The sequence below is a fragment of the Moschus berezovskii genome, chromosome 17 (assembly GCF_049115385.1).
Source record: "Moschus berezovskii isolate FMDL1 chromosome 17, NW_MosBer_1.0, whole genome shotgun sequence".
NCBI classification, from domain to species: domain Eukaryota; kingdom Metazoa; phylum Chordata; class Mammalia; order Artiodactyla; family Moschidae; genus Moschus; species Moschus berezovskii.
In genome coordinates this window covers 58511294-58534639 of record NC_142476.1, presented here as the reverse complement: position 1 = coordinate 58534639, position 23346 = coordinate 58511294, and the positions used below count along the sequence as shown (strand labels likewise).

General features: G+C 40.2%; 1 protein-coding gene across 8 annotated transcripts in view; it reads right to left on the bottom strand.

The window, feature by feature from the left end:
* Positions 1–23346, bottom strand: part of SDCCAG8 (SHH signaling and ciliogenesis regulator SDCCAG8) — a 280184-nt gene that overhangs the window by 172972 nt on the left and 83866 nt on the right. For all 8 annotated transcript variants that reach the window (XR_016039634.1, XM_088845502.1, XM_088845497.1 and 5 more), the window contains exon 10: positions 1976–2128. Coding sequence is in view for 7 of the 8 variants with exons in the window: in XM_088845502.1 (XP_088701628.1) it covers positions 1976–2128 (153 nt within the window). In the remaining variant the exon portion in view is untranslated. The remainder of the gene's footprint in view (positions 1–1975; positions 2129–23346) is intronic.

Sequence of the window (23346 nt, the reverse complement as noted above, 5' to 3'; positions counted from 1 at the left end):
ATCGGAGTCTTTTCCAATGAGTCAGCTCTTTGCATCAGAGTATTGGAGCTTCAGCTTTAGCATCAGTCCTTCCAATGAATATTCAGGGTTGATTTCCTTTAGGATTGACCGGTTTGATCTCCTTTCTGTCCACGGGACTCTCGAGAGTCTTCTTCAGCACCACAACTTGGAAGCATCAATTCTTCAATGGTTTACCATCACTTTTTGGATAACACTTAAAATCTTTCACATGGATTTTAAGACCATTCATGATTTGGTCCCTGCATATTTCTCCAAACTCATCTACCATTACTCTGTCTCTTACTGCTTATGCTCCAGTTACCTAAACTCTCTCTAAATTCCCAAAAAGGATTATGCTTTGTAGCTTCTGAGCCTTGGGAGTATTATTTTTCTGGGTCTGAAATTCCCCTCAACTCCTCCACTGACCACTCCTACTCAACTCCTTTGAGTCTCACTTGTAAAATCTCATGCTTAGGAAAATCTTTCATGACTGTGTAGACTAAGTCATATTTGCCTGTTACGCATTTTCATGGTAACTCTATACTGTATCTTCATGCTTTTATCACTGTGGTAAAAACTCATTTGTGGAAGCATGTGCTTAATGTCTACCTCTCCCACTAGTCTATAAACTCCATGGGGGGAGTGCATTGGTCCTGTGATGATGACATTCCCAGGACCTCCAGTTAGTATCTGTTGAATCCCTGAATGAACAGGAGAGACAGAAATGTATAGGCGGACTGCTAGAAAGCACTGAAAGAACCATGGACAAAAAAGAACATAAGGGTATAGTGGTGGTATCTGCAAGATTGTAGCATTTTCCTTCACCAGCTGAGATCATCAGTCCAAGTCATACAAGGTAGACAGTTAGACTGATCTTTAAGTTAAGTTTTGACAGGCACAATTTTTTAAAAAAAAGGATAAGAAAACAAGGGAGTTTACATTGCCTCACATACCTGTATTACTTAAAACTCACTGGGCAGAATTTGTGATTTTTTTTCTTTATATAGCTTCAGGCTCACACATTGCTGTGCACACAGCAGATAATCAGTAGATATTTGCTGAATGAGTTAATTTTCAAATCTTGGAATATTATAAGACAGAACTTACAGTACAAGCTGTGAGACTGCTTTGAACAAACAGAACATGTATCCATTGTTTGGGTTACTTCAAGGACCACATCTTGCTTAGTTTTGGTCTACTATAGCAATTAATAGCAATTTTAAAACTAGATTCCACTAAACTTTATATTCCAGTTTGTTACTGTTTTCCAAACACTGCCCATCTCATATTATCTGTTCCTTTTGCCTCTAATTGCCCACTTCCACTTATTCATCATGTAATTTGTTCAGTTCAGTTCAGTTCATTTCAGTCACTCAATGGTGTCTGACTCTTTGCAACCCCATGGACTGTAGCACGCCAGGATTCCCTATCCATTGCCAACTCCCAGAGCTTGCTTAGATTCATGTCCATCGAGTTGGTGATGCTATCCAACCATCTCATTTTTTTGTAATTTGTAATTTGTTAGAACCTATTTTATACAAAGCATGTCATCACTTTTTTTGGCTACTTGGTTTCTTACGAGTGTTTTATCTTCTTAATGTCTAATTTGGGAGTGGGGGATGAAATGAAAGGGTAATCTCTCCTTAATTTAACCAAGGTTGAACTATAATATGGATATCTGCAGAGCACCTGCTCTCCTCTGACAAACAGAGAGGGACTCAAACAGAATGGCAGCATTAGAGTATATTTCACAATTTCCTACCATGAAATCTAATTATTTTCTTTGGAAAGGTCAGAGAATATAACTTTTATTGAGAATAGAAAAATTTTATGAACTCTAATTAATAAGCAACTTGAATACTTAAAAGATTTAAACATTTAAAGATCATTCAAGAATTGCAGACGGCAGACTCATCAATTACATCAAAAAAACATTTCCTCTGCATTGTGGATAACAAATTGAACTCTTAAGTACCTTTGAGCCCATGTCTTCTCTTTCTTTTGTTATTTCTTTTTTCAACATCTCTTTCTCAAAGGCTCTTTTTTCTTGCTGAGATGCAAGTTCTTCCTCAAGTCGGTCTGTCTGCCTCTCCAGCTCATTCTTCAACTGTTCGCACTGGATCAAAGCCTGCCAGAATAAGACAGAGTGAAATGGAACCATAGAATTTAGAAGAAATACGGGGGAAATGAGACAATTAAGCTTTAATAATATTTAAAATAGTTACAACTTAATGTAAAGTCAAAGAAAGAATATTTTTATATTTGTCAATACCACTTGGTGATTCAAATATTACATATATTCAAAAGTTACAGTAATTCACATATTTGTTTTCACAATTAAGGCTATATTTACTAAGAAAATCCAAGCAACAAACCATGATAAGGGCCACAGAGGAGTTTGAATTTTATAAAAGGGGGTCAGAAAATGTTCTAGTATTTTCAATTATATATCATGCTTATACTATAAGAAACATATAAGTATCTAATTTAACTGTTTTTCATTTGGACATGGTTAAAAATTATTTGTATTTTAAATGATAAAGATCAAAATTTTAAGATGAGATGTGTTTGTCATTACATAAAGGCATCTATTATTTAACATATAGTAATCAAGTTTCCTTAAATATAAGTAAGATAAGATTTGGTTCAGTCTCCTTACACACATAGCTAAAGTAAAAATTAGGTAATCAAATTTCGGTAAGGAAAGACTCAAAACAGCATTTACTACCTAGTTTTATAAAATGAGAAGTCTCATATTTCATTTTGGCATTTTAAAAGTTGGTAATTTTCCTTTAGACTAAATTTCAAGAATTTATACTAAATTCTGTGTTTCCAGAAATAAAAACTCTCTAATTTCCTTTTGGCTATATTCAGAATATCTTTATGTACAACAAATATGCCTTTCTGGTGTTACATGCACATGAGGCTATTTGGAAAGAAAGGGGCCACTTGACAACCCGAGGGTCCCCAGTCAAATATGGTGATCCAATTCTTAGACTCTTGGAGGCAGTCCATCTGCCCACTGAGGTTTCAGTCTCCCATTGTTAAGGACACCAAAAAGGGAGCACAGAAGTGGCACGAGGGAACCAAGCAGCTGATCAGGCAGCTAAGAGAGCAGCATTACAGAACCATGACCTAATAGGGGTTGACACCTTAGTTCCACAGACTAATTTGCCAGAAACTCCCTCATATACTGAAGGTGAGATTCTTAAAGCTAAGAGTGATGGCTTTCAAGAAGATCATATGGGGTGGTTCCAAAAGGAGGGACTCCTTTTTCTGCCTGGGAACCTCCAATGGAAGCTGGTCAACTCCTTACATGCCACCACTCATTTAGGGGAAAAGGCTCTCCAAAAATTACTAGAAAGGTCCTTCAGAGGAATAGGCTTCCAAACAACTATAAGGCAAGTGGTCTCCTCTTGTCCCATTTGTCAATTAAACAACCCCCAAGGAGCTCGAAGACCCCAGCTGGCCCAGCCCGTCCAACGATGTGGGGCCTACCCAGGAGAGGACTGGCAGATGGACTTCACCCAGATGCCCGTTTCTCAAGGGTATAAATACCTATTAGTCATGATAGATACATTCACAGGATGGAGTGAAGGTTTTCCCATCCAGACTGAGAAGACTGAGGAGGTGGTAAAGAAACTGCTCCATAAAATCATTCCAAGATTTGGTCTGCCCAGGTCATTACAAAGTGACAATGGGACATCATTTACTTCTAAGGTCACCCAAGGGGTCTCTAAAGCATTGGGCATTACTTATTATCTCCGTTGTGCTTGGAGGCCTCAGTCTTCAGGAAAAGTAAAAAGAGCCAACCAATTCTTAAAATCAGCAATAAAAAAGATAACCCAGGAGACCTCCCTGGGATGAAAAGAGGCTTTACCAATAGCCCTCCTCCACACCTGAATTCCCCCTAAGGAACAGGTTGGTCTTAGTCCTTATGAGAAGCTATATGAGAGACCTTTTGTTTATGTCAATGACCTCTTCCTAGATCCAGAGATTCAGACCCTTCAGTCTTATACCATGGCCATTGGACAATTCCAACAGGATATATGCTTGTGGGGTATGAACTAGGACCCAAAAGATTCTAAGGAGTCACCACTATATGCTCCAGGGACTCAAGTCCTAATTAAAGTCTGGAGAGATGGGTCCCCAAAGGCTCAACTCCAGCCCACATGGAAGGGCCCCTACACTGTAACACTTCCTATCCCCACAGCAGTCAAGGTACAGGACATGACTCCTGGATTCACTACTCATGAGTCAAGCCATGGAAGAAAATAGAAGAGGACACTCAATACACCTATTCAGGACTACAAATGAGTGCCAATCTGGTTTCTGGGGATAAGATTTCTCAGGATAGCTCTAAAAAGCCAACACAGCTTGACAGAGACTGTACTCCAAAACAGACAGGAGATAAATCTTCTGATCCCTGAACAAGGAAGGACTTGAGCCATCCTAGCGATGGGAATTTAGAATTGGCTAATGCCCCTACTAGTCCTTGTTATGCCATATTGATGTTGCTTATGATTGTTCTATACATTATCAAAAGCTGAAGCTCCAATACTTTGGCCACCTCATGCGAAGAGTTGACTCACTGGAAAAGACTCTGATGCTAGGAGGGATTGGGGGCAGGAGGAGAAGGAGACGACGGAGAATGGGATGGCTGGATGGCATCACCAACTCGATGGACATGAGTTTGGGTGAACTCTGGGAGTTGGTGATGGACAGGGAGGCCTGGCATGCTGTAATTCATGGGGTCGCAAAGAGTCGGACACGACTGAGCGACTGAACTGAACTGAACTGAACCTGTTTTGTCTCTGCCCAGGTCAACAAGCTACAACATGCAGTGCCAGTTCAACTAAGATATAAAACTACAGCTAACCATGGAAAATATCACTCACCCTTAGATGGACACCACTGTAAGGACTCTGAGGCCTGAGACTAGCAAGAAGGGGAGGCCCAATGCCCCTCGCCATCTCAGTTCAGCAGGAATTAGCCAGAAAGACCTCAACGCCCCTGTTCCCAAAGAATTGGGCCTCCCCTCTCTTGAGGGGGGAATGCAAGGTAGGTAGAATAGGGAAAAGGAATCCAAAATGGCAGTGGCCAAAAGACAAGGAAGGGAAAAGCCCACGAAAATAGAACAAAGGAAGGTCCTAGGACCTGAGTGAGGCCCTCAGGTAAAACAAACAACACTCCTGGCTGGCCCAATTTACATAGGACAGGCCCAAGGGAAAAAAAACATATAAAAAGAGGAACCAAAGCTAGCTCTCTGTCTCTCCCTTCCACGCGCTGGGGTGCTCTTCTCTTCGCATCTTGGGATCAACGTGCCCTCACGCCTTGAAGATGGATTTTCCTGCTATCTTCTAAATAAAATAGAGCTGTAACAGTGATTTGCCTAAGAGCTATAACATGATCCATTCGAGACCTGAGAGCTATAACACGGTCTGTCCAAGACCCGAGAGCTGTGACATGCCAAGGGGGCTTTAATGTCCGTCACTCCAAATCTTTGTTATGACGAGACAAAAACTGAGGAACATACACTCGCCTGACAATAGTCACAGTTATTGTTAATGGAGATGCAAGTAGTCTCAGTAAGCACTGCAAAGTTTTATGCATTGTTATGCTTCCCTCTGGTGAAAGCTATAGTAAATACAGACAATAAATGCCTAGGATATGTGAATTTTTTTCCTTTTATCATGAACTCATTGAACTCTAACTTGTTTCAAACTCTTCTGGAAATGTTCTATACTCCTAGGCATAAAATATGAGGATAAAATGCAATTGTCTCAGATAAATTGATAAGCAAATACGATGCCTAAAAAAAAGATTCTCCTAGGGAGTTAGTCCCAAATCCAATTTTAGTTGAAAATGTTTGGAAGATAAAATTTCACATTAGATTTTCAAGGAAATGGAAAAGCATAATTTTTCTATAATTTAAACCATTGGAGCTTGAAATATTACTAATTAGAGATTTTTGTGCTTTGGAACACAATTGCTCTGGTATAAAGTATTTTATAAGAACCTAATAAAAACATTCATATGTTCACTGGCACACGACTATCATGAAAGAATAAAATGATTATGGAATACAAACTAGTATATCTAATCAGATGGTGTTTCATTGAATAAGAACTCAGGAATCAACGTTAGTAGGTACAGGAACAGTGGAAGGAACTGCTGAAGATCAGGCTAACATGAAGAACAAAGAAAGAGTCAATTCAAAGAATTTAATCAGTTCAGCAACAAAGAACAGTAAATGATCCTGACAGGTAAAAGGCCTAGTGCCAAAATTATATAAGCACAAGTGAGAAGCTGTAAACCACATAAACAAAATATGTTGCTGAAGACTTTGTGGATGGCCTTCTATGAGAAGTAGCTACCACTGAGAGGCAGTAATGAAACACTGAGAGGCAGTAATGAAACACTGAATAAAAATAGTAGGTTAAAAACTGGATATTGATCACTCTTGGTTTGTAACCAGTGATCCCATATAAAAATAGCTTTTAGTTTTATTGTTTTCATTTTAATATATATTCTTGGTCACAGTGAAGGAAATATTAACTAACACTTGGAACTAGAAAAGTCATTTTTTTTTTTTTTAATTTTAATTTATTTTATTGGAGGCAAATTACCCTTCATTAATATATTGGTTGGTTTTGCGATTCATTGACATGAATCCGCCCCGGGTGTACATGTGCTCTCCCTCCCGAACCCCCCTCCCACCTCCCTCCTCCCCATATCCTCCCCCCATGTCATTCCCCTGCACCAGCCCCAGGCATCCTGCATCATGCGTCGAACCTGGACTGGTCACATATGCCAATATACATGCTACAATGCCATTCTCCCCAATCATCCCACCTTCACCCTCTCCCACAGAGTCCCAAAGACTGTTCTATATGTCTATGTCTCTTTTGCAGTCTCGTACACAGGTTTCAGGTTTCCATCTTTCTAAATTCCATATATATGCGTCAGTATACTATATTGATGTTTTTCTTTCTGGCTTACTTCACTCTGTATAATTGGCTCCAATTTCATCCACCTCATTAAAACTGATTCAAATGCATTTTTCTTGATGGCTGAAAAATACTCCATTGTGTATATGTACCAAAGCTTTCTTATCCATTCATCTGCAGATGGACATCTAGGTTGCTTCCATGCCCTGGCTATTATAAACAGTGCTGCAATGAACATTGGCGTACATGTGTCTCTTTCAATTCTGGTTTCCTCGGTGTGTATGCCCAGGAGTGCAATTGCTGGATCATATGGCAGTTCTATTTCCAGTTTTTTGAGGAATCTCCACACTGTTCTCCAAAGTGGCTGTACTAGTTTGCATTCCCACCAACAGTGTAAGAGGGTTCCTTTCTCTCCACACCCTCTCCAGCATTTATTGCATGTAGACTTTTGGATAGCAGCCATTCTGACTGGTGTGAAATGGTATCTCATTGTGGTTTTGATTTGCATTTCTCTGATGATGAGGGATGTTGAGCATTTTTTCATGTGTTTGTTAGCCATCTTTATGTCTTCTTTGGAGAAATGTCTGTTTAGTTCTTTGGCCCATTTTTTGATTGGGTCACTTAGTTTTCTGGAATTGAGCTGCAGGAGCTGCTTGTATATTTTGGAGATTAATCCTTTATCAGTTGCTTCATTTGCTATTATTTTCTCCCATTCTGAAGGCTGTCTTTTCACCTTGCTTAGAGTTTCTTTTGCTGTGCAGAAGCTTTTGATTTTAATTAGGTCCCATTTGTTTATTTTTGCTTTTATTTCCAATATTCTGGGAGGTGGGTCTTGGAGGATCCTGCTGTGATTTATGTCAGAGAGTGTTTTGCCTACGTTCTCCTCTAGGAGTTTTATAGTATCTGGCCTTACATTTAGCTCTCTAATCCATTTTGAGTTTATTTTTGTGTATGGTGTTAGGAAGTGTTCTAATTTCATTCTTTTACAAGTGGCTGACCAGTTTTCCCAGCACCACTTGTTAAAGAGACTGTCTTTTGTCCATTTTATATTCTTGCCTCCTTTGTCAAAGATAAGGTGTCCATAGGTGCGTGGGTTTATCTCTGGGCTTTCTATTTTGTTCCATTGATCTATATTTCTGTCTTTATGCCAGTACCATACTGTCTTGATGACTGTGGCTTTGTAGTAGAGCCTGAAGTCTGGCAGGTTAATTCCTCCAGTTCCATTTTTCTTCTTCAAGATTGCTTTGGCTATTCGAGGTTTTTTGTATTTCCATACAAACTGTGAGATTATTTGTTCTAATTCTGTGAAAAATATCGTTGGTAGCTTGATAGGGATTGCATTGAATGTATAAATTACTTTGGGTAGTATACTCATTTTCACAATACTTATTCTTCCAATCCACGAACACGGTATATTTCTCCATCTATTAGTGTCCTCTTTGATTACTTTCACTAGTGTTTTGTAGTTTTCTATGTACAAGTCTTTTGTTTCCTTAGGTAGATATATTCCTAAGTATTTAATTCTTTTCGTTGCAACAGTGAATGGAATAGTTTCTTTAATGTCTCTTTCTATTTTCTCATTATTAGTGTATAGGAATGCAAGGGATTTCTGTGTGTTGATTTTATATCCTGCAACTTTACTGTATTCATTGATTAGCTCTAGTAGTTTTCTGGTAGAGTCTTTAGGGTTTTCTGTGTAGAGGATCATGTCATCAGCGAACAGTGAAAGTTTTACTTCTTCTTTTCCAATTTGTATTCCTTTTATGTCTTTTTCTGCTCTGATTGCTGTAGCCAAAACTTCCAGAACTATGTTGAATAGTAGTGGTGAGAGTGGGCACCCTTGTCTTGTTCCTGACTTTAGGGGAAATGCTTTCAGTTTTTCACCATTGAGGATAATGTTTGCTATGGGTTTGTCGTATATAGCTTTTATTATGTTGAGATATGTCCCTTCAATTCCCACTTTCTGGAGAGTTTTTATCATAAATGGATGTTGTATTTTGTCAAAGGCTTTCTCTGCATCTATTGAGATAATCATATGATTTTTATTTTTCAGTTTGTTAATGTGGTGTATTACGTTGATTGATTTGCGGATATTGAAGAATCCTTGCATTCTTGGGATAAAGCCCACTTGGTCATGATGTATGATCTTTTTAATATGTTGTTGGATTCTGATTGCTAGAATTTTGTTAAGGATTTTTGCATCTATGTTCATCAGTGATATTGGCCTGTAGTTTTCTTTTTTTGTGGGATCTTTACCAGGTTTTGGGATTAGGGTGATAGTGGCCTCATAGAATGAGTTTGGAAGTTTTCCTTCCTTAGCAATTTTCTGAAAGAGTTTGAGTAGAATAGGTGTTAGCTCTTCACTAAATTTTTGGTAGAATTCAGCTGTGAAGCCGTCTGGACCTGGGCTTTTGTTTGCTGGAAGCTTTCCGATTACTTCCTCTATTTCCGTGCTTGTGATGGGTCTGTTCAGATTTTCTATTTCTTCCTGGTTCAGTTTTGGCAAGGTGTACTTTTCTAGGAATTTGTCCATTTCTTCCAAGTTATTCATTTTATTGCCATATAATTGCTGATAGTATTCTCTAATAATCCTTTGTATTTCTGTGTTGTCAGTTGTGATTTCTCCCTTTTCATTTCTAATTTTATTGATTTGGTTCTTCTCCCTTTCTTTCTTGATAAGTCTGGTTAGTGGTTTGTCAATTTTATTTACCTTCTCAAAGAACCAGCTTTTGGCTTTGTTGATTTTTGCTATGGTCTCTTTTGTTTCTTTTGCATTTATCTCTGCCCTAATTTTTATGATTTCTTTCCTTCTGCTAACCCTGGGGTTCTCCATTTCTTCCTTTTCTAGTTTCTTTAGATGTAGAGTTAGGTTATTTAGTTGACTTTTTTCTTGTTTCTTGAGGTGTGCCTGTATTGCTATGAACTTCCCCCTTAGCACTGCTTTTACAGTGTCCCAGAGGTTTTGGGTTGTTGTGTTTTCATTTTCATTCATTTCTATGCATATTTTAATTTCTCTTTTGATTTCTTCTATGATTTGTTCATTATTCAGCAGCGTGTTGTTCAGCCTCCATATGTTGGCATTTTTAATAGTTTTTCTCCCGTAATTGAGATCTAGTCTTACTGCATTGTGGTCAGAAAAGATGCTTGGAATGATTTCAATTTTTTTGAATTTACCAAGGCTGGATTTATGGCCCAGGATGTGATCTATCCTGGAAAAGGTTCTGTGTGCGCTTGAGAAAAAGGTGAAGTTCATTGTTTTGGGGTGAAATGTCCTATAGATATCTATTAGGTCTAACTGGTCTATTGTATCATTTAAAGTTTGTGTTTCTTTGTTAATTTTCTGTTTAGTTGATCTATCCATAGATGTAAGTGGGGTATTAAAATCTCCCACTATTATTGTGTTATTGTTAATTTCCCCTTTCATAATTGTTAGTAATTGTTTTACATATTGCGGTGCTCCAATGTTGGGTGCATAAATATTTAGAATTGTTATATCTTCATCTTGGATTGATCCTTTGATCATTATGTAGTTTCCTTCTTTGTCTCTTTTCACAGCCTTTGTTTTAAAATCAATTTTATCTGATATGAGTATTGCTACTCCTGCTTTCTTTTGGTCTCTATTTGCGTGGAATATCTTTTTCCAGCCCTTCACTTTCAGTCTGTATGTGTCCCTCGATTTGAGGTGGGTCTCTTGTAGACAACATATAAGGGGGTCTTGTTTTTGTATCCATTCAACCAGCCTTTGTCTTTTGGTTGGGGCATTCAACCCATTTACGTTTAAGGTGATTATTGATAAGTATGATCCTGTTGCCATTTTCATTATTGTTTGGGTTCAAGTTTATATACCCTTTCTGTGTTTCCAGTCTAGAGAAGATCCTTTAGTATTTGTTGGAGAGCTGGTTTGGTGATGCTGAATTCTCTCAGCTTTTGCTTGTCTGTAAAGCTTTTGATTTCTCCTTCACATTTGAATGAGATCCTTGCTGGGTATAGTAATCTGGGCTGTAGGTTATTTTCTTTCATCACTTTAAATATGTCTTGCCATTCCCTCCTGGCCTGAAGAGTTTCTGCTGAAAGATCAGCTGTTATCCTTATGGGGATCCCCTTGTGTGTTATTTGTTGTTTTTCCCTTGCTGCTTGTAATATTTTTTCTTTGTGTTTGATCTTTGTTAATTTGATTAATATGTGCCTTGGGGTATTTCGCCTTGGGTTTATCCTGTTAGGGACTCTCTGTGTTTCTTGGACTTGGGTGATTATTTCCTTCCCCATTTTAGGGAAATTTTCAACTATTATCTCCTCGAGTATTCTCTCATGGTCTTTCTTTTTGTCTTCTTCTTCTGGGACTCCTATGATTCGAATGTTGGGGCATTTAATATTGTCCCATATGTCTCTAATATTGTGCTCATTTCTTTTAATTCGTTTTTCTTTTTCCGTCTCTGTTTCATTTATTTCTACAATTCTATCTTCTAGCTCGCTTATCCTGTCTTCTGCCTCCGTTATTCTACTGTTTGTGCCCTCGAGAGTGTTTTTGATCTCGTCTATTGTATTATTCATTGTATATTGACTCTTTTTTATTTCCTCTAATTCTTTATTGAACATTTCTTCCATCTTCTCCATCCTTTTCTCCAGTTTATTTATCTGTAACTCCATTTTGCTTTCCAGATTTTGAATCATTTTCACAATTAAAATTCGAAATTCTTTATCGGGTAGGTTCCCTATATCTTCCTCTTTTGTTTGTGTTGGTGGGCATTTATCCTGTTCCTTTACTTGTTGGGTATTTCTCTGCCTCTTCATCTTGCTTATATTGCTGTGTTCGGGTGGCCTTTCTGTCTTCTGACAGTCTGTGGAGTTCTCTTTATTATGTAGTTGCCTCGTTATGTGTGGGGTTGGATGGGTGACTTGCCAAGGTTCCCTGGTTAGGGAAGCTTGAGTAGATGTTCTGGTGGGTGGAACTGGATTTCTTCTCTCTGGAGTGCAAGGAAGTGTCCAATAATGAGTTTGAGATGACCGTGGGTTTGGGGTGGCTTTGGGCAGCCTGTATATTGAAGTTCAGTGCTATTCTCCTGTGTTGCTGGATAGCTTGCGTAGTATGTCTTTCACTGAAACTTGTTGACCCTTGGGTGGTGCCTGGTTTCAGTGTATGTATGGAGGCCTTTGATGAGTACCTATCAATTAATGTTCTCTGGAACCGGAGATCTCTGGTGTTCTCAGGATTTGGCCTTAAGCCTCTGCCTCTGGTTTTCAGTCTTATTCTTACAGGAGGCTCAAGGCTTCTCCCTCTTCTGTTTTCTGGTCTCCTCAGTGTCTAATTACCGTCCTGACTCCAGGATGCGGTGGTGGACACTTTTTTTTTTTTTCCCCAGGCTCTCCTATTCAGTCCTGCTGTAGGGAGGGAGGAACAACTAACAAATACCCCTGGCGTCTGTGGGGAGTGCTCGCGGTGTCTCGGCTACACTGGGAATGCTCCCGCTCGAGGCGTGTGTGCTTTCCCTGTTTATGCTGCTTAGGCTTTAGTTTGCTCGGCTGCAAGCTGTCCACGGCTGGCGCTGGGTTGCATGCACTTCCCAGGTCTGATTGGCTCAGGTTCAGGTCCTCGGGTACTCGACAAAGGCAGACTTGGCTGGGCCTGCGTTTTGTGCCTTCCCCGGTCCTAGCAGCTCAGGTGACCAGGCGTTTGGCGAGCGCAGTCGCTGCGACTTATCGCCTTCCCGGTCCCCGCCGCTCGGTTTTCTGGGAGTACAACTGGTGCAGTTTCTCAGGTGGATATCGACCGGCCCGAACCCAAGAAGTCCTGGCCAGCAAGGAAGCTTGCCTGCAGCTTGGCACGGGAAGCCTCTCTGGGGCCGCGGCTGCCCCCGCCCCGGCGCTGGCTGCCCTCCCCGCCCGCGTCGGCGGGGGCTGGGGCGCCCAAGCCCGGTTCTCCCTCCAAGCGCGGGCGCTGGCTCTCCCTCCACGCGCGGGCGCCGGCTCTCCCTCCACGCGCGGGCGCCGGCTCTCCCTCCACGCGCGGGCGCCTGCTCTCCCTCTAAGCACCGCCGCCGCTGGCTCTTCCTCTGAGCGCTGCTGCCGGCGCCTCCCTGCCCAGCCCCCGCCTGCTAGTGAGGGGCGCGGGAATCTGCGCCGCTTCTCCGCTGAGAGTTTCCTCTGGGCACTTAGTCTGTGAGTTTTAATTATTTATGTCTTTTGTCTCCCAGTTATGCGGCCCTCTGAGGATCCACTCGCCAGTGTTTCCAGGTGTTAGGAAACTTCTCTCTCTCTTTTTTTTTTTTTTTTTTAAGCCTCCCTTCCCGGGAGGGAGCTCCGTCCCTCCCTCTTTTGTCTCTCTTTTTATCTTTTTATCTATTTCCTACCTCCTTTCGAGACTATGGGCTGCTTTTCTGAGTGCCTGATGTCCTCTGCCGGTATTCAGAAGATTTTTTGTGGGATTTACTCAGCGTTCAAATGTTCTTTTGTTGATTTTGTTGGGGGGAAAGTGGCCGCCCTGTCCTATTCCTCCGCCATCTTCCCGTCCTCTAGAAAAGTCATTTAATCTTGCAATGGACCTCATATACAAGATTTGGTTCTACTAAATAAATATGTATACATTCTTTCCATTAGGGCTTCCCTCATAGCTCAGTTGGTAAAGAATCTGCCTGCAATGAAGGAGACCCTGGTTCAATTCCTGGGTTGTGAATATCCCTTGGAGAAGGGATAGGCTACCCACTCCAGTATTCCTGGGCTTCCCTTGTGGCTCAGCTGGTAAAGAATCTGCCTGCAATGCGGGAGACCTGGGTACGATCTCTGGGTTGGGAAGATCCCCTGAGGAAGGGAAAGGCTACCCACTCTAGTACTCTGGACTGGAGAATTCCATGAACTGTATAGTCCATGGGGCTGCAAAGAGTCAGACAGGCTGAGCGACTTTCACTTTTTTCTTTCCATTAAAGCTTTGTCTTTAAGTTCTAAAACTCCTCTCCTAGTTTTCAGAATCCCAGATGATTCAGTACTCCTTGATTACACTCTATATAACCATTTAGAAAAGGTATATCACTGAATCCTCAATGACTAGGTCAAGGAATGGCCAACTACAATTAATTGATAGATCTTCACAGGTGACCATGTTAATTTGTGATCTGCAGCTGCCATTTCTCCTAGTAGTTCCCAAGGTCATGCTCCCTCTTTTCCCTGAGCACAACCCTTTTCTTGGTGGAAATGGCTGTAGGTCTTGGGGAGTCGGGGACTTAGACAACCCTCTTTCTTTTGCACCCTTGGTTTGAGGTATTCAAAATTCAAATAAAGGCTAATGCACCTTATTTCAGTTTTTGTTAAAAATGACCTAAAATGCAGTGACCTAGATGGGAAACCTGTGTGCACGCTAAGTCATTTCAGTCCTGTCCGATTCTGCAACCTCGTAGACTGTAACCTGCCAGACTCCTCTGTTAACGGGGAGTCTCCAGGCAAGAATACTGGAGTGGGTGCCATGCCCTCCTCCAGAGGATTTTCTGACCCAGGGATCGAAACTCCAACTCCTGAGGCTCCTGCATTGCAGGTGGATTCTTTATCACTGAGTCACTTCCAATCGGGGGAAGTCTTTTATATACATATATATATATACACACACAAACTCAGATATGGGCAGACGCGAGACGCCCGGCTCCCGGCGGCGCAGACGCGAGAGACGCCCGGCTCCCGGCGGCGCAGACGCGAGAGACGCCCGGCTCCCGGCGGCGCAGATGCGAGAGACGCCCGGCTCCCGGCGCAACCGACCACGTGCAGAATCGTGGCTGAGAGGAGCTGCCCCGCACCCAGGGTTGGGGCGGTGGCCGAGAGGAGCTGTACCACGTCCAGGAGGTGGTGGCTGCTTGGGCACCGGAGGGCCGAGAGGAGCTGATCCACATTCAAAGCAGGAGGGGCGGCCTTGAGGAGATACCCCTCGTCCAAGGTAGGGTACAGCGGCTGCGCCTTGCTGGAGCGGCTGGGAAGGGATACTCCACGACCAGGTGGAATATAGGAATCCAGTGTTCTGGGGAGGAAGGAACAAGACGGCGAGACCACTTTCTTCCCCACAAATTCATCAAAAGAACATTTGAACGTGGAGTAAAGTCCACAAAACCACTTCTGAATACTGGCAGAGGACATCAGGCTCCCAGAAAAGCAGCCCATTGTCTTCTAAAGGAAAGAGAAGAAATCCAGCTCCACCTACCAGAACACTGACACATGCTTCCCTAACCAGGGAACCCGGACAAGTCACCTGTCCAACCCCACACACAGCGAAGAAACTACATAATAAAGAGAACTCCACAAACTGCAAGAAGAGGGAAAGGACACCCCAAGCAAAGCAATATAAGCAAGATGAAGAGGCAGAGAAATACCCAGCAAGTAAAGGAACAAGATAATTGCCCACCAACACAAACAAAAGAAGAAGATATAGGGAATCTACCTGATAAAGAATTTCGAATTTTGATGGTGAAAATGATTCAAAATCTTGAAAGCAAAATGGAGTTACAGATAAATAACCTGGAGAAAAGGATTGAGAAGATGGAAGAAAGATTTAATAAGGACTTAGAAGAAATAAAAAAGAGTCAATATACAATGAATAATGCAATAGATGAGATCAGAAACACTCTGGAGGGAACAAACAGTAGAATAACAGAGGCAGAAGACAGGATAAGCGAACTAGAAGATAGAATTGTAGAAATAAATGAAACAGAGAGGAAAAAAGAAAAACAAATTAAAAGAAATGAGGACAATATTAGAGACCTCTGGGACAATGTTAAACGCTCCAACATTCGAATCATAGGAGTCCCAGAAGAAGAAGACAAAAAGAAAGACCATGAGAGAATACTTGAGGAGATAATAGTTGAAAACTTCCCTAAAATAGGGAAAGAAATAATCACCCAAGTCCAAGAAATCCAGAGAGTCCCCAACAGGATAAACCCAAGGCGAAATACTCCAAGACACATATTAATCAAATTAACAAAGCTCAAACACAAAGAACAAATATTAAAAGCAGCAAGGGAAAAGCAGCAAATAACACTCAAGGGGATTCCCATAAGGATAACAGCTGATCTTTCAACAGAAACTCTTCAGGCCAGAAGGGAGTGGCAAGATATACTTAAAGTGATGAAAGAAAATAACCTACAGCCCAGATTACTATACCCAGCAAGGATCTCATTCAAATATGAAGGAGAAATCAAAAGCTTTACAGACAAGCAAAAGCTGAGGGAATTCAGCATCACCAAACCAGCTCTCCAACAAATGCTAAAGGATCTTCTATAGACAGGAATCACAGAAAGAGTGTATAAACTTGAACCCAAAGCAATAAAGAAAATGGCTACAGGATCGTACTTTTCAATAATTACCTTAAACGTAAATGGGTTGAATGCCCCAACCAAAAGACAAAGGCTGGCTGAATGGATACAAAAACAAGACCCCCATATATGTTGTCTGCAAGAGACCCACCTCAAAACGAGGGATGCATACAGACTGAAAGTGAAGGGCTGGAAAAAGATAGTCCATGCAAATAGAGACCAAAAGAAAGCAGGAGTAGCAATACTCATATCAGATAAAATAGACTTTACAACAAAGGCTGTGAAACGAGACAAAGAAGGAAACTACATAATGATCAAAGGATCAATCCAAGAAGAAGATATAACAATTATAAATATTTATGCACCTAACATAGGAGCACCGCAATATGTAAGACAATTACTAACAAGTATGAAAGGGGAAATTAACAATAACACAATAATAGTGGGAGATTTTAACACCCCACTTACATCTATGGATAGATCAACTAAACAGAAAATTAACAAGGAAACACAATCTTTAAATGATATAATAGAACAGTTAGACCTAATAGATATCTATAGGACATTTCACCCCAAAACAATGAATTTCACCTTTTTCTCAAGCGCACACGGAACCTTTTCCAGGATAGATCACATGCTGGGACATAAATCTAGCCTAGGTAAATTCAAAAAAATTGAAATTATTCCAAGCATCTTTTCTGACCACAATGCAGTAAGATTAGATCTCAATTACAGGAGAATAACTATTAAAAGTGCCCACATATGGAGACTGAACAACACGCTGCTGAATAATGAACAAATCATAGAAGAAATCAAAAGAGACATCAAAATATGCGTAGAAATGAATGAAAATGAAAACACAACAACCCAAAACCTCTGGGACACTGTAAAAGCAGTGCTAAGGGGGAAGTTCATAGCAATACAGGCACACCTCAAGAAACAAGAAAAAAGTCAACTAAATAACCTAACTCTACATCTAAAGCAACTAGAAAAGGAAGAAATGAAGAACCCCAGGGTCAGTAGAAGGAAAGAAATCATAAAAATTAGGGCAGAGATAAATGCAAAAGAAACAAAAGAGACCATAGCAAAAATCAACAAAGCCAAAAGCTGGTTCTTTGAGAAGGTGAATAAAATTGACAAACCACTAGCCAGACTCATCAAGAAACAAAGGGAGAAGAACCAAATCAATAAAATTAGAAATGAAAATGGAGAGATCACAACTGACAACACAGAAATACAAAGGATTATTAGAGAATACTATCAGCAATTATATGGCAATAAAATGAATAACCTGGAAGAAATGGACAAATTCCTAGAAAAGTACAACTTTCCAAAACTGAACCAGGAAGAAATAGAAAATCTGAACAAACCCATCACAAGCACGGAAATTGAAACTGTAATCAAAAATCTCCCAGCAAACAAAAGCCCAGGTCCAGACGGCTTCACAGCTGAATTCTACCAAAAATTTAGAGAAGAGCTAACACCTATTCTACTCAAACTCTTCCAGAAAATAGCTGAGGAAGGGAAACTTCCAAACTCATTCTATGAGGCCACCATCACCCTAATCCCAAAACCTGGTAAAGACCCCACAAAAAAAGAAAACTATAGGCCAATATCACTGATGAACATAGATGCAAAAATCCTTAACAAAATTCTAGCAGTCAGAATCCAACAACACATTAAGAAGATCATACATCATGACCAAGTGGGCTTTATCCCAGGAATGCAAGGATTCTTCAATATCCGCAAATCAATCAACGTAATACACCACATTAACAAACTGAAAAATAAAAATCATATGATTATCTCAATAGATGCAGAGAAAGCCTTCGACAAAATTCAACATCCATTTTTGATAAAAACCCTCCAGAAAGTGGGAATTGAAGGGACATACCTCAACATAATAAAAGCTATATATGACAAACCCACAGCAAACATTATCCTCAATGGTGAAAAACTGAAAGCATTTCCCCTAAAGTCAGGAACAAGACAAGGGTGCCCACTCTCACCACTACTATTCAACATAGTTCTGGAAGTTTTGGCCACAGCAATCAGAGCAGAAAAAGACATAAAAGGAATACAAATTGGAAAAGAAGAAGTAAAGCTTTCACTGTTCACTGATGACATGATCCTCTACACAGAAAACCCTAAAGACTCTACCAGAAAACTACTAGAGCTAATCAATGATTACAGTAAAGTTGCAGGATATAAAATCAACACACAGAAATCCCTTGCATTCCTATACACTAATAATGAGAAAATAGAAAGAGAAATTAAGGAAACTATTCCATTCACTGTTGCAACGAAAACAATTAAATACTTAGGAATATATCTACCTAAGGAAACAAAAGACTTGTACATAGAAAACTATAAAACACTAGTGAAAGTAATCAAAGAGGACACTAATAGATGGAGAAATATACCGTGTTCGTGGATTGGAAGAATAAATATTGTAAAAATGAGTATACTACCCAAAGTAATTTATACATTCAATGCAATCCCTATCAAGCTACCAACAATATTTTTCACAGAACTAGAACAAATAATCTCACAATTTGTATGGAAATACAAAAAACCTCGAATAGCTAAAGCAATTTTGAGGAAGAAGAATGGAACTGGGGGAATTAACCTGCCAGACTTCAGGCTCTATTACAAAGCCACAGTCATCAAGACAGTATGGTACTGGCATAAAGACAGAAATATAGATCAATGGAACAAAATAGAAAGCCCAGAGATAAACCCACGCACCTATGGACACCTTATCTTCGACAAAGGAGGCAAGAATATAAAATGGAGAAAAGACAGTCTCTTTAACAAGTGGTGCTGGGAAAACTGGTCAGCCACTTGTAAAAGAATGAAACTAGAACACTTCCTAACACCATACACCAAAATAAACTCAAAATGGATTAAAGATCTAAATGTAAGACCAGAAACTATAAAACTCCTAGAGGAGAACGTAGGCAAAACACTCTCTGACATAAATCACAGCAGGATCCTCCAAGACCCACCTCCCAGAATATTGGAAATAAAAGCAAAAATAAACAATTGGGACCTAATTAAAATCAAAAGCTTCTGCACAGCAAAGGAAACTCTAAGCAAGGTGAAAAGACAGCCTTCAGAATGGGAGAAAATAATAGCAAATGAAGCAACTGATAAAGGATTAATCTCCAAATTATACAAGCAGCTCCTGCAGCTTAATTCCAGAAAACTAAGTGACCCAATCAAAAAATGGGCCAAAGAACTAAACAGACATTTCTCCAAAGAAGACATAAAGATGGCTAACAAACACATGAAAAAATGCTCAACATCCCTCATAATCAGAGAAATGCAAATCAAAACCACAATGAGATACCATTTCACACCAGTCAGAATGGCTGCTATCCAAAAGTCTACATGCAATAAATGCTGGAGAGGGTGTGGAAAGAAGGGAACCCTCTTACACTGTTGGTGGGAATGCAGACTGGTACAGCCACTATGGAGAACAGTGTGGAGATTCCTCAGAAAACTGGAAATAGAACTGCCATATGATCCAGCGATCGCACTCCTGGGCATACACACCGAGGAAACCAGAATTGAAAGAGACACATGTACTCCAATGTTCATCGCAGCACTGTTTATAATAGCCAGGACATGGAAGCAACCTAGATGTCCATCTGCAGATGAATGGATAAGAAAGCTTTGGTACATATACACAACGGAGTATTTCTCAGCCATCAAAAAGAATGCATTTGAATCAGTTTTAATGAGGTGGATGAAATTGGAGCCAATTATACAGAGTGAAGTAAGCCAGAAAGAAGAACATCAATACTGTATATTAACGCATATATATGGAATTTAGAAAAATGGTAACCTGAACCCTGTATAAGAGACTGCAAAAGAGACATAGGCATTTAGAACAGTCTTTGGGACTCTGTGGGAGAGGGTGAAGGTGGAATGATTGGGGAGAATGGAATTGTAGCATGTATATTATCATAAGTGACCAGTCCAGGTTCGACGCATAATTTTTCCTCTGTTCATTTCTTTGCATTTGTGCTTTTTTAATAAAAATACTTTTAACTGTAAAGAAAATTATAAAAAATAAATAAATAAATAAATAAATAAAACAAACTCAGATATGCAGATGACAACACTCTTATGGCAGAAAGTGAAGAGGGACTAAAAAGCCTTTTGATGAAAATGAAAGAGGAGGGTGAAAAAGTTGGCTTAAAGCTCAACATTGAGAAAACAAAGATCACGGCATCTGGTCCCATCACTTCATGGGAAATAGATGGGGAAACAGTGGAAACAGTGTCAGACTTTATTTTTTGGGGCTACAAAATCACTGCAGATGGTGACTGCACCAGGAAATTAAAAGACGCTTACTCCTTGGAAGGAAAGTTATGACCAACCTAGATAGTATACTAAAAAGCAGAGACATTACTTTGCCAACAAAGGTCCATCTAGTCAAGGCTATGGTTTTTCCAGTGGTCATATATGGATGTGAGTGTTGGACTGTGAAGAAAGCCGATCGCCGAAGAATTGATGCTTTTGAACTGTGGTGCTGGAGAAGACTCTTGAGAGTCCCTTGGACTGCAAGGAGATCCAACCAGTCCATTCTAGAGGAGATCAATCCTGGGTGTTCATTGGAGGGACTGATGCTAAAGCTGAAACTAATACTTTGGCCACCTCATGTGAAGAGTTGACTCACTGGAAAAGACTCTGATGCTGGGAGGGATTGGGGGCGGGAGGAGACAGGGACGACAGAGAATGAGATGGCTGGATGGCATCACCGACTCGATGGACATGAGTTTGAGTGAACTCCGGGAGTTGGTGACGGACAGGGAGGCCTGGCGTGCTGTGATTCATGGGGTCTCAAAGAGTCAGACATGACTGAGTGTCTGAACTGAACTGAACTGAACTGATACACAAACTGTGGGAGATAGTGAAGGACAGGGAAGTCTGGTATGCTGCAGTCCATGGGTTGCAAAGAATCTGACACAACTTAGCGACTGAACAACAACAACAAACATATAGACACACATACATCCTTTATTCACATTCTTTTCAGGCAACCACAACTCTCTTCTCTATGTCTGCGAGTCTATTTCTGTTTCATAGATAAGTTCAGTACTCTTGCCTAGAAAATCCCACGGATGGAGGAGCCTGGTGGGCTGCAGTCCGTGGGGTCGCTAAGGGTCAGACACGACTGAGCGACTTCACTTTCACTTTTCACTCTCACACATTGGAGAAGGAAATGGCAACCCACTCCAGTGTTCTTGCCTGGGGGGCTTCTGTCTATGGGGTTGCACAGACTGAAGTGACTTAGAAGCAGCAGCAGATAAGTTCATTTATGTCATGTTTTCGATTCTACATACAAGTGACATCATATGGTATTTGCCTTTTTTTTAACTTTTTATTTTGTATTGAGGTGTAGCCGATTAACAATGTTGTAATAGTTTCAGGTGAACAGTGAAAGGACTCAGCCATATATATATATACATACCCATTCTCCCTCAAACTCCCTTCCCATCTAGGCTACCACATAACATTGAGCAGAGTTCCATCGAACTCTGATATAATATTTATGAAATGTAATTGCTTCCACTTATTTAGCATGCAATATGCAAAATATAACACTAGATGGCAACAAATGTTAAGAAACTATAAGAACAAAGTAACCATTTCATAATGCAGTAATAAAGTAGTTGATTTTAAAATTAAAGTATATATGCTGTTTTGATTTTTACTTTCAAAAAGCAAAATTCCTAATATGTTTTACTATATCTTGACAAAATAACTATTATTCTTGCACTGCATTTTGTAAACTGCTTAGAAATCAATCCTGGCATAAATACTAACTCAGTGAAAAATAGATTCACTATACACAATAGCCTTTCTAGTTCTTAACCACTGAAATATTAAATCATAAAAATTATTTATAAAAATTCATACTAATATTTAAAGTTAATAGCTAACTTTATTTCAATTCAACAAACATTTATGGTACAATTAATATGTAAATAGCCATTGTGAAGAATACAGTGATAGATGTCACAGGCCAGGTTTTTAAGGTCTTTTCATGGAGAGAAATATGTACACAGCCATAAAAATTATACACAGCTCATTAGGAGTACAGAGAAGGAAGAGACTAATTCAAACAAGAAGGGGTTGGAAAAAACTTTTGGGAAGATTGCCACCTGAGTTGACTCTCATAGACTGAATAGGTATTTCACAGTTGAATACAGTGCAGAAAAGTACAACACGAGCAAATTCATGGAAAGAGTTGATATAGGTCACATTACAGAAACAGCACAAGTTATATGAAACGTATAGTAAAAGATAAGGCTAGAAAAGTTAGAGTGGGACCACACTGTGAAAGATCTGGAAGGTTATGCTAAGGATTTGTCTTTTATTCTACTGCAAGGGGAGAGCTGCCCGAACAGGGAGATTTACAATTTAGGAAGACTTTGGCACAAAGTGAAAGATATACTGGGGTTGAAAGAGACCTGAGGGAGACCAACAGGGAGATTTACAATTTAGGAAGACTTTGGCAACAAAGTGAAAGATATACTGGGGTTGAAAGAGACCTGAGGGAGACCAACAGAAGGCTATTCCAAAAGCCCACATAGGTTGCATAAGAGTATGTGAAGACTTGAACCAGGGCAAAGGTACAGGAATGGAAGTTGCAGGGATAACTTAGTAAGGGTCTCTGAGGAGAAGGTGCGAGTTTGGTAACTGATTGGATGTTGAGAGCGATGAATGGGGAGGAGCCAAAGTATTTTAAAGGATCTAGCCCAGAACTGTTGGTAAAAAGATAATACCATTATCTGAAAGAAGATAATATGGAAAACTGTAGAAGGAAAACTGTAGAAGGAAAAGGAGTGACAGACAGTAAGGAGGAGAGAATTAACATTTTGGTAGTGTGCAGTTTCAGATGCTAATGGCATATAATCCATATAAAGAGATCCAGTAGCAGCTGGAAATGTCGGTCTGGGGCACAGCAGAGCTGTTAGAGCTAAAGACACAATGTAGGAGTGTTCAGTGAGAGGAAGACACAGAGTCCTGGAAATTAGGGCAACATGGGTGGAAGTCTAGGAACAAAATGAGGAAAGTCTACATTCTAGGCTTGTGGA